We start from the raw sequence: 12,195 nt of genomic DNA on the forward strand, positions 1-12,195 counted from the left end.
ATTACATGAAGACTGCTTTTCGTTGGTATTTTCACCCCTCGAGATTACATAAATTGGAGATAGGTAATAGAAAATGTCTAAGAGGGTATGATGAGTTAGGTACTTATTCACACATGTGGTGGGACTGCCCACGGGTAGCAAATATCTGGTCACAAACCTTCAGTCTCTTGGGCAACATTTTTGGGCACACTTTAAGAGTGTCGGCCTCTCAAGCCCTTCTGCATGAGCCTATTCCAGGGTTTAACAGGGCACGAAACAAGTTTTTTTACCATCTTTACTATAGTAAGATTAACAATAGCCCAGTTTTGGAAAGTTGAGATCCCTAACTTTCAGATTATTCTAAATAAAATTGGTTACTACTACCAAATGAGTAATAATGCAGCTAACATGCTTGACACTGAAGAACAGTTTGTTTCTGTCTGGGAACCATGGATTATGTTTTCTGAAGCCAGAGTTGTTAGTTAACAACTTAGGTTTCTGAGAGTATTTATTGCTTAATGAATATTGGTTTATAATGTGACCTGAAATGTACGGTAAAATATATTGATGTTTATATGACATGCTGACCTGCCAAGATATACCTCAATGTGTTTCAAGTTATGTTGATGTAACATTTGCATTTACTTTGTTATGTAATTAAGAAGAAAAATACAATAAAAATCTTTTCAATTAAAACTCTTTTAGAATAACTCAAATTTCGACAATTTTGTCAGATTGTCTGGATAAGGGTTTATTAGCCAGTTCCCTTAAAGGTCTGCTTCTTCGGTCTTGTATCACAAGAAGATTTTTCAATTTCCTGAAATACAAGCATTTGTTTAACCTTTGGGCATGATACTACTGGTTATTAGGACTGCTTCTCCTTTGTGGAACCTTAAAGGGACATAATACTCATATGCTAACTCACTTGAAACTGATGCAGTATAACTGTAAAAAGCTGACAGGAAAGTTATCACTTGAGCATCTCTGTGTAAAAAAGGAAGATATTTTACCTCACAATCTCCTCAGCTCAGCAGAGTAAGTTCTGTGTAAAAAGTTATAATTCAGCTGCTCCCAGCTGCAGGTAAAAAAAAAAAAATGAAGAAATGAACAGCAGCCAATCAGCATCAGCAGTGCTGAGGTCATGAACTCTTTTACTGTGATCTCATGAGATTTGACTTAACTCTCATGAGATTTCATTGTAAACTTCCCTAATCTGAATAGGAAATATGAGAGTGCATGAGGCTCATCCTTTCAGCTGTCCTAGGACAGACACACTAATATGCTGCTTAGAAATCCTTTACAATGGGATGTGGCTACTGAGGAACTTTTGAGGTAAAATATCTTTCTTTTTTACATAGAGATGTTAAGGTGATATTTTCTAGTCGGCTTTTTACAGCTATGCTGCATCACTTTCAAGTGTTTAAACATTTGGGTATTATGGCCTTTTAACTTGGTTTTGAGAATTCTTTAGGTTCAGCTGTTTGAACCTATGCATGGTCTGGACATTCAACTGTTGTTTTGAAAAGTTCTCTTTCTCTTAGCTATTTTCTCTTGTTAAGTGTATCCAGTCCACGGATCATCCATTACTTGTGGGATATTCTCCTTCCCAACAGGAAGTTGCAAGAGGATCACCCACAGCAGAGCTGCTATATAGCTCCTCCCCTCACTGCCATATCCAGTAATTCTCTTGCAACTCTCAACAAAGATGGACGTAGTAAGAGGAGAGTGGTGTATTATAGTTAGATTTTAACTTCAATCAAAAGTTTGTTATTTTTAAATGGTACCGGAGTATACTGTTTCATCTCAGGCAGCATTAGAAGAAGAATCTGCCTGTGATTTCTATGATCTTAGCAGAAGTAACCAAGATCCACTGCCGTTCTCACATATTCTGAGGAGTGAGGTAACTTCAGAGGGGGAATGACGTGCAGGTTTTCCTGCAATAAGGTATGTGCAGTTAATATATTTCTAGGGATGGAATTTGCTAGAAAAATGCTGCTGATACCGGATTAATGTAAGTTAAGCCTTAAATGCAGTGATAGCGACTGGTATCAGGCTTATTAACAGAGATACATACTCTTATAAAAGTGTAATATAAAACGTTTGCTGGCATGTTAATCGTTTTATATATGTTTGGTGATAAAACTTATTGGGGCCTAGTTTTTTTCCACATGGCTGGCTTGATTTTTGCCTAGAAACAGTTTCCTGAAGCTTTCCACTGTTGCAATATGAGTGGGAAGGGCCTATTTTAGTGCTTTTCTGTGCAGATAAAAATACTGACAGACATTCAGCTTCCCTCTGCATGATACAGGACATCTTTGAAGGGCTCAAAAGGCTTCAAAGTCGTGTTTGAGGAGGGTAACAATCACAGTAGACTGTGGCAGTTGTTGTGACTGTTTAAAAAACGTTTTTGTCATTTATTATTCTGTTTTTGTTATTAAGGGGTTAATCATCCATTTGCAAGTGGGTGCAATGCTCTGCTGACTTGTTACATACACTGTAAAAAATTTGTTAGTGTAACTGCCTTTTTTCACTGTTATTTCAAATGTTGTCAAAATTTGTTTCTCTTAAAGGCACAGTAACGTTTTTTATATTGCTTGTTAACTTGCTTTAAAGTGTTTTCCAAGCTTGCTAGTCTCATTGCTAGTCTGTACAAACATGTCTGAAACAGAGGATACTTGTTTTTTATTTTTAAAAGCCATGGTGGAGCCCCATAAGAGAATGTGTACTAAATGTATTGATTTCACCTTAAACAGTAAAGATCAGTCTTTATCTATAAAAGAATTGTCACCAGAGGGGTCTGTCGAGGGGGAAGTTATGCCGACTAACTCTCCCCACGTGTCGGACCCTTCGCCTCCCGCTCAAGGGACGCACGCTAATATGGCGCCAAGTACATCAGGGACGCCCATAGCGATTACTTTGCAGGACATGGCTGCAATCATGAATAATACCCTGTCAGGGGTATTATCCAGATTGCCTGAACTGAGAGGCAAGCGCGATAGCTCTGGGGTTAGACGAGATACAGAGCGCGTAGATGCTGTAAGAGCCATGTCTGATACTGCGTCACAATATGCAGAACCTGAGGACGGAGAGCTTCAGTCTGTGGGTGACGTCTGAATCGGGGAGACCTGATTCAGAGATTTCCAATTTTAAATTTAAGCTTGAGAACCTCCGTGTATTGCTTGGGGAGGTATTAGCTGCTCTGAATGACTGTGACACAATTGCAGTGCCAGAGAAATTGTGTAGGCTGGATAAATACTATGCAGTGCCGGTGGGTACTGATGTTTTTCCAATACCTAAAAGGCTTACAGAAATTATTAGTAAGGAGTGGGATAGGCCCGGTGTGCCCTTTTCCCCACCTCTTATATTTAGAAAAATGTTTCCAATAGATGCCACTACACGGGACTTATGGCAGACTGTCCCTAAGGTGGAGGGAGCAGTTTCTACTTTAGCAAAGCGTACCACTATCCCGGTTGAGGACAGTTGTGCTTTTTCAGATCCAATGGATAAAAAATTAGAGGGTTACCTTAAGAAAATGTTTATTCAACAAGGTTTTATTTTACAGCCCCTTGCATGCATTGCGCCTGTCACTGCTGCGGCGGCATTCTGGTTTGAGGCCCTGGAAGAGGCCATCCATACAGCTCCATTGACTGAAATTGTTGACAAGCTTAGAACTCTTAAGCTAGCTAACTCATTTGTTTCTGATGCCATTGTTCATTTGACTAAACTAACGGCTAAGAATTCCGGATTCGCCATCCAGGCGCGTAGGGCGCTATGGCTCAAATCCTGGTCAGCTGATGTGACTTCAAAGTCTAAATTACTCAACATTCCTTTCAAGGGGAAGACCTTATTCGGGCCTGGTTTGAAAGAAATTATTGCTGACATTACTGGAGGTAAGGGTCATACCCTTCCTCAGGACAGGGCCAAATCAAAGGCCAAACAGTCTAATTTTCGTACCTTTCGAAATTTCAAGGCAGGTGCAGCATCAACTTCCTCTGCTTCAAAACAAGAGGGAACTTTTGCTCAATCCAAGCAGGCCTGGAAACCTAGCCAGTCCTGGAACAAGGGCAAGCAGGCCAGAAAGCCTGCTGCTGCCTCTAAGACAGCATGAAGGAGCGGCCCCCTATCCGACAACGGATCTAGTAGGGGGCAGTCTCTCTCTCTTCGCCCAGGCGTGGGTGAAGATCCCTGGGCGTTGGAGATCATATCTCAGGGATATCTTCTGGACTTTAAAGCTTCTCCTCCACAAGGGAGATTTCACCTTTCAAGATTATCTGCAAACCAGATAAAGAAAGAGGCATTCCTAAGCTGCGTACAAGATCTCCTTGTAATGGGAGTGATCCATCCAGTTCCGCGGACGGAACAAGGACAGGGGTTTTATTCAAATCTGTTTGTGGTTCCCAAAAAAGAGGGAACCTTCAGACCAATTTTGGATTTACAGATCCTAAACAAATTCCTCAGAGTTCCGTCATTCAAGATGGAAACTATTCGAACCATTTTACCCATAATCCAAGAGGGTCAGTACATGACCACAGTGGACTTAAAGGATGCCTACCTTCACATTCCGATTCACAAGAATCATCATCAGTTCCTGAGGTTTGCCTTTCTAGACAGGCATTACCAATTTGTAGCTCTTCCATTCGGGTTGGCTACAGCCCCAAGAATTTTTACAAAGGTTCTGGGCTCACTTCTGACGGTCCTAAGACCGCGAGGCATAGCGGTGGCTCCTTACCTGGACGATATCCTGATACAGGTGTCAAGCTTTCAAATTGCCAAATCTCATACAGAGATAGTTCTGGCATTCCTGAGGTCGCATGGGTGGAAAGTGAACGAAGAAAAGAGTTCTCTATCTCCTCTCACAAGGGTTTCCTTCCTAGGGACTCTGATAGATTCTGTAGAAATGAAAATTTACCTGATGGAGTCCAGGTTATCAAAACTTCTAAATGCTTGCCGTGTTCTTCACTCCATTCCGCGCCCCACGGTGGCTCAATGCATGGAAGTAATCGGCTTATTGGTAGCGGTGATGGACATAGTGCCATTCGCGCGCCTGCATCTCAGACCGCTGCAATTATGCATGCTCAGTCAGTGGAATGGGGATTACACAGATTTGTCCCCTCTACTAAATCTGGATCAGGAAACCAGAGATTCTCTTCTCTGGTGGTTATCTCGGGCCCATCTGTCCAAGGGTATGACCTTTCGCAGATCAGATTGGACAATTGTAACAACAGATGCCAGCCTTCTAGGTTGGGGTGCAGTCTGGAACTCCCTGAAGGCTCAGGGTTCATGGACTCAGGAGGAGAAACTCCTCCCAATAAATATTCTGGAGTTAAGAGCAATATTCAATGCTCTTCTGGCTTGGCCTCAACTAGCAACACTGAGGTTCATTAGATTTCAGTCGGACAACATCACGACTGTGGCTTACATCAACCATCAAGGGGGAACCAGGAGTTCCTTAGCGATGTCAGAAGTCTCCAAGATAATTCGCTGGGCAGAGACTCACTCTTGCCACCTGTCAGCGATCCATATCCCAGGTGTAGAGAACTGGGAGGCGGATTTTCTAAGTCGTCAGACTTTTCATCCGGGGGAATGGGAACTCCATCCGGAGGTGTTTGCTCAATTGGTTCTCCGTTGGGGCAAACCAGAATTGGATCTCATGGCGTCTCGCCAGAACGCCAAGCTTCCTTGTTACGGATCCAGGTCCTGGGACCCAGAAGCGGCACTGATAGATGCTCTAGCAGCGCCTTGGTTCTTCAACCTGGCTTATGTGTTTCCACCGTTTCCTCTGCTCCCTCGTCTGGTTGCCAAAATCAAACAGGAAAGAGCATCGGTGATATTGATAGCGCCTGCGTGGCCACGCAGGTCCTGGTATGCAGACCTAGTGGACATGTCATCCTTTCCACCATGGACTCTGCCTCTGAGACAAGACCTTCTAATACAAGGTCCTTTCAATCATCCGATTCTACTTTCTCTGAGACTGACTGCATGGAGATTGAACGCTTGATCCTATCAAAGCGTGGCTTCTCAGAGTCGGTAATTGATACCTTAATACAGGCACGAAAGCCTGTCACCAGGAAAATTTACCACAAGATATGGCGTAAATATCTTCATTGGTGTGAATCCAAGAATTACTCATGGAGTAGGGTTAGGATTCCTAGGATATTGTCCTTCCTCCAAGAGGGTTTGGACAAAGAATTATCAGCTAGTTCTTTAAAGGGACAGATTTCTGCTCTGTCTATTCTTTTACACAAGCGTCTGGCAGAAGTTCCAGACGTTCAGGCATTTTGTCAGGCTTTAGTTAGAATTAAGCCTGTGTTTAAACCTGTTGCTCCTCCATGGAGCTCAAACTTGGTTCTTAAAGTTCTTCAAGGGGTTCCGTTTGAACCCCTTCATTCTATTGATATCAAACTTCTTTCATGGAAAGTTCTTTTTCTGATGGCTATTTCCTCGGCTCGAAGAGTCTCGGAGTTATCTGCCTTACATTGTGATTCTCATCTGATCTTTCATTCAGATAAAGTTGTTCTGCGTACAAAACCTGGGTTTTTACCTAAGGTGGTTTCTAACAAGAATATCAATCAAGAGATTGTTGTTCCATCATTATGTCCTAATCCTTCTTCAAAGAAGGAACGTCTTTTGCATAATCTAGACGTAGTCCGTGCCTTGAAGTTTTACTTACAGGCTACTAAAGATTTTCGCCAAACATCTAACCTGTTTGTTGTTTACTCTGGACAGAGGAGAGGTCAGAAGGCCTCGGCAACCTCTTTCTTTTTGGCTTCGGAGTATAATCCGTTTAGCCTATGAGACTGCTGGACAGCAGCCTCCTGAAAGGATTACAGCTCATTCTACTAGAGCTGTGGCTTCCACCTGGGCCTTTAAAAATGAGGCCTCTGTTGAACAGATTTGCAAGGCTGCAACTTGGTCTTCCCTTCATACTTTTTACAAATTTTACAAATTTGATACTTTTGCTTCTTCGGAGGCTGTTATTGGGAGAAAGGTTCTACAGGCAGTGGTTCCTTCCGTTTAAGTTCCTGCCTTGTCCCTCCCATCATCCGTGTACTTTAGCTTTGGTATTGGTATCCCACAAGTAATGGATGATCCGTGGACTGGATACACTTAACAAGAGAAAACATAATTTATGCTTACCTGATAAATTTATTTCTCTTGTAGTGTATCCAGTCCACGGCCCGCCCTGTCCTTTTCAGGCAGGTCTAAATTTTAATTAAACTACAGTCACCACTGCACCCTATGGTTTCTCCTTTTCTCGGCTTGTTTCGGTCGAATGACTGGATATGGCAGTGAGGGGAGGAGCTATATAGCAGCTCTGCTGTGGGTGATCCTCTTGCAACTTCCTGTTGGGAAGGAGAATATCCCACAAGTAATGGATGATCCGTGGACTGGATACACTACAAGAGAAATAAATTTATCAGGTAAGCATAAATTGTTTTTTCAGCCAGAAGAGTATCTGAGTATTTTGCTCTATTTTGTGTTTCTCCTTACCTGATTTTTATTCAGGATAAAGCAGTTTTAAGAGCAAACTACAATTTTGTTCCTGAGCTGGTTTCTTCTGAACACATCAATCAGGAAATTGTAGTCCCATCTCACTGTCCAACGCCAAAAACTACTAGAAGAGATAACTTCATAACTTTGATGTAGTAAGGGCCTTGATATTAAATCCTTAAGCCACTATCAAATTCAGAAATTCTTCTTCCTTGTTTGTCCATTTCTCAGGTCCCCTGCAAGGGTCTCATGGACTTCACAGCTTGGGTATAGGGTGGCTTTTACCATCTTATGAACAAAACCTTATGCTTGCCTGATAAATTAATTTATTTCATAATGGCGATAGTTCACAAGTCCCGCCCTTGTTTTTCCATAACAGTTGGCTGCAGTACCAGTTTGCACTTCTTTTACCCTGCTTTTTCTTTCCTACTTTTATTTTCCCCTTTCCCTTGGTGAAATGTATAGAATAAGGAATCATGGGAAGGTGGGATGGATTAAAACTGTGTGGGGTGTTTTGGCCTCCTGTAGTAGTGGGCTTGTGTGGACTCTCACCATCATGAAAGAAATGAATTTATCAGGTAAGCATATATGTTAGTTTTTTTCTGTTCTTTACATGCTCTCATATTGGTATAGAACATTGTGTTGGGCTAGGAGTATTTAGACTATTCAACTACCTGTTACCATTAGTAAAACATTAAAATGTATTCTGTTTTTTGTCCACTAGGTGAAGCAGAATCAGCATGAGGAATTGCAGAATGTTCGGAAGCATATACACTCTTGTTTTACAAACATCGGCTGTTTTCTTTTGCCGCATCCAGGTTTAAAAGTTGCAACCAATCGAGATTTCGATGGCCGATTAGCTGGTAATTTTTTTGGTTAAATGTGGATGGTAGTGGAGAAAATGTGAAGAAAAAGAATGAAACTGGAAGCACTCAATAATGCTGCTAAATATTTAACATGGAAGTGGGGTCTCCCCTCTATATTAGCTGGTTAGTCAAGATATGTTGATTTTCAATAGAAAAAAAACAAAAACACTACAGCTCAAACCTATAATCTAATGTATAACATAGTTTGATATGTATCCTTTAATGTTTTTGGAGGAAGACTGGAATTTTTACATTACTTCCTGTACCCAAAAATACCAGCCCAATAAGGAATGGTTAACCAGTTCTATCCATATGCATATTTATATAATGGGCTATTCAAAGAGACCTTTTAATTTAGTATTAAACATTAATATTACAAAATACTATCTTGTGGAATGTGAAGAATAAATCCACTGACATAGGCACTAGTATCTTTGGTTGCAGAAATAATCCAAGTAACGCTGTTTAAATCACAAATGATTTAGTCTATACGGTAGTTGAAGCTTTCTTGAAAAAGAAAATGCATTTTATTGCCTGATACAGTAATACAAGATACAGTAGTCTATCTTAAAGGGATATAAAATAGTCTGTTTCATTGTTGTAATAAAAAAGCACTAAGCAGTAAATTAAACTTTATAGAACTCATTTCAATATGTATTCATACTTTTAAAGGGATTTTTTTTTTTCTTTTTCTTTTTTTTTACTTCATTTGTATAGTGTCCATTACTTCATGTCACAGCCCTCTAAGGGGCTGGGGTCTCTACAGGCAGGCATATCTATCTTGATGTTATAAGTCTTCTAGAGTAACATGAGCTGATTTGCTATTTAGTGAATACTAGAGAAACCAGGTCAGTTTTCCCCATGCAAAAAAAGTTTTTTGAAGACGTCCAAAGCTGCTAACTGTACATACCGTTAATCTAGTAATAGAACATATGGCAGATTGCTCGTTTATGTTGGACACTGAATCAAATAATATGTTAGTCTATTTATGTATTTATCAATAGACATTTGTGCATATGTAACACCAGTGGTTTCGTTGCAGTTAATACAAGGCCTTGTTTTTTCGTTTAATCGTAGTCTATTTTCTGAGTGCTTTTTTTTTTTTCTAAAAAAGTTACTCTTCAAAAAATGTTTATATTCCTATGTAAAATAAATATGTATTTTATAAAGCCTTTCTGATCTCTAGAATTGTTGCCTTATTTTATTTATAGTTTTGAGTTCCTCTTTCTTTATCTACATCAGATATAGACAGTGATTTTAAAGGAGAGCTACACGCACTGATCCCTTTGTTGCTTGCCCCTGAGAACCTCGTGGAAAAGGAAATAAGTGGCTCCAAAGTGACGTGTCGAGAACTCCTTGAGTACTTTAAGGTAAGGAATGCTTGATTATGTCAGCGTTTTATATTCCCAGTGTTCCCCTGTATTTTGGCAGATTATTGGTAGTATTTGAGAAATATTTTAAAGTACATAAAACCGCTTGTGGTTTTAATATAAAATATTAAAGGGACAGTCAACACCAGAATTTCTTTTGTTTAAAAAGATAGATAATCCCTTTATTACCCATTCCCCAGTTTTGCATAACCAACAGTTATAATAATACACCTTTTTTATCTCTGTGATTACCTTGTATCTAAGCCTCTGCAAACTGCCCCCTTATTTCAGTTCTTTTGACAGACTTGCATTTAAGCCAATCAGTGCTGACTCCTAGGTAATTCCATGTGCATGAGCACAGTGTTCTCTATATGACACACATGAGCTAACACCCTCTAGTAGTGGAAAACTGTAAAAAAAAAAAAAAAAAAATCCTTCAGATAAGAGGCAGCCTTCAAGGTCTATGAAATTAGCATATGAACCTCCTAGGTTTAGCTTTCAACTAAGAATACAAACGGAACAAAGCGAAATTGCTGATAAAAGTAAATTTGGAAAGTTGTTTAAAATGACATGCCCTATTTGAATCATGAAAGTTTATTTTGGACTTGACTGTCTCTTTAAGTTATGCACAGTAAAATAACTTTTCTTTTTAGCTCTGAAAATTGTGGATTTTCTCAGACCTTAATATGCACACTGCAGATTTATTGGCTAAACCTGCTACTTATTTTTCCATATTTGACTTTAAAGGAATAGTCTGGTCAAAATTAAACTTTCGTGATTCAGATATAGCATGCAATTTTATGCAACTTTCTAAATTACTCTATTATCAATTTTTCTTTGTTCCCTTGGTATCTTTATTTGAAAAAGCAAGCATGTAAGCATAGGAGCTGGCCCATTTTTGGTTGAGCACCTGGGTAGCACTTTCTGATTTAGTATCTAAATGTAGCCAGTAATCAGCAAGCGCTACCCAGGCGCTGAACCAAAAATGGCCCGGCTCCTAAGCTTATATTCAAATAAAGATACCTAGAGAACAGAGAAAAATTGATAATAGGAGTAAACTAGAAAGTTGCTTAAAATTGCTCTATCTGAATCATGAAAGTTTAATTTTGACTAGACTATTCCTTTAACTGATAACTGCTGCAAAACAATGCACTTTATACCAACACATGACCACAGATAGCCTTGTTGTTTGCTGACTCAAGCTTTGATTGGCTCCTCTTAATAAAGCAAGTAGTGTGTGAAGTTTAACTACTGAAAAACAATTGCTGCAAACAAGATGTTTGTTATAAAAAGTATACATATGCTGCATTACCAATAAGCACGAGGGAGGGAGGTGGTTTATTCTGTTCACACACAAAAAAGTCTAGCTCCTTGATTTTAATTGATTTATTTTGGTATGATTGTTTAGTTTTGTCATATAGAAAGTACAGTATTATGTTGCTTCTATTGTAGGCTTACATAAAAATTTATCAAGGTGAAGAACTGCCTCATCCTAAATCAATGCTTCAGGTAATTATACATATATTAATTATTTATTCTGTCTGTCTATTTGTCATATACCAAGACACATTTTCTTAACATTATACCGGTATATTTGTTTTCAAACTAATTACAGGCGACAGCTGAAGCAAACAATCTGGCTGCTGTAGCAGTAGCGAAAGACACGTATAGCAAGTCAATGGAACAGGTAAGAAAAATGTCCTCAGAAACAAAATATACCTTACTGAAAACCTGCTATAAATTTCTGCATGTAAATAGAATCAAAATATGTTTCAATTAGTGGTAAAGAAATACTAGTTACAATGCATGGAAGTAAAAAGATACTGTACTAAAAAAAAAGCATCAGTATAAAAGAACAGAACTTATATATTAAAATATTTTTGCTTCAAGGGCATCTGTGCTGCAGCCATTTTGCACAGACTCATTAATGCATTGCTTATAGCTTATAATAGCTTATATAATGTTTATAAATCCATAGATGAAACCCCAATTTTTTTATTTTCTGAAATAGAGGTATCCTTTGTTGAAAAGCATAGCTAGGTAGGCTCAGCACCTGGGTGGTGTTTGCTGATTGAATCATGAAAGAAAAAAATCCCTTTAATATATCCTGTTAAGTGGCTAGCTAATTTACCTGATTTAACCAACCCTCTAACTTCAATGGAGTTTCAGGCTAGCCCCACATACTGTTTATTGCTCTGTCTAATGACTGCTCAAATGTTGTATCTACTGTAAAATCTGCAATTCATAACTTTGATTTTGGATAGATTCATTCAACTCAGAGCTCTCCTTGCCTCACAGCTATCTGAGTTTAGTTTAAGAGCTGCCCATATGCTTTCATTTCCTGAGCTGTCGTCATTGGCTCACCAATGCAGAGTAAGTAACTCTTATGCTGTTTACACCTTGAGCTTTATCAGCAGCGTCAGACTCTAATAATGGCTCCTTTTGGAGTACTGCAGAAGAGGGACAGTGGTGCCTTGGTTTCATCTGTA

At 39.3% G+C, this 12,195-nt stretch overlaps 1 protein-coding gene across 3 annotated transcripts in view; it reads left to right on the forward strand.

Annotated features, from left to right (window-relative positions):
- Window positions 1–12,195, forward strand: part of ATL2 (atlastin GTPase 2) — a 361,722-nt gene that overhangs the window by 311,023 nt on the left and 38,504 nt on the right. For all 3 annotated transcript variants that reach the window (XM_053711956.1, XM_053711958.1, XM_053711957.1), the window contains 4 exons: window positions 8,195–8,333; window positions 9,579–9,706; window positions 11,159–11,215; window positions 11,322–11,393. In XM_053711956.1, the coding sequence (XP_053567931.1) occupies window positions 8,195–8,333; window positions 9,579–9,706; window positions 11,159–11,215; window positions 11,322–11,393 (396 nt within the window). The remainder of the gene's footprint in view (window positions 1–8,194; window positions 8,334–9,578; window positions 9,707–11,158; window positions 11,216–11,321; window positions 11,394–12,195) is intronic.

This window comes from Bombina bombina, chromosome 4 (genome assembly GCF_027579735.1).
Source record: "Bombina bombina isolate aBomBom1 chromosome 4, aBomBom1.pri, whole genome shotgun sequence".
NCBI classification, from domain to species: domain Eukaryota; kingdom Metazoa; phylum Chordata; class Amphibia; order Anura; family Bombinatoridae; genus Bombina; species Bombina bombina.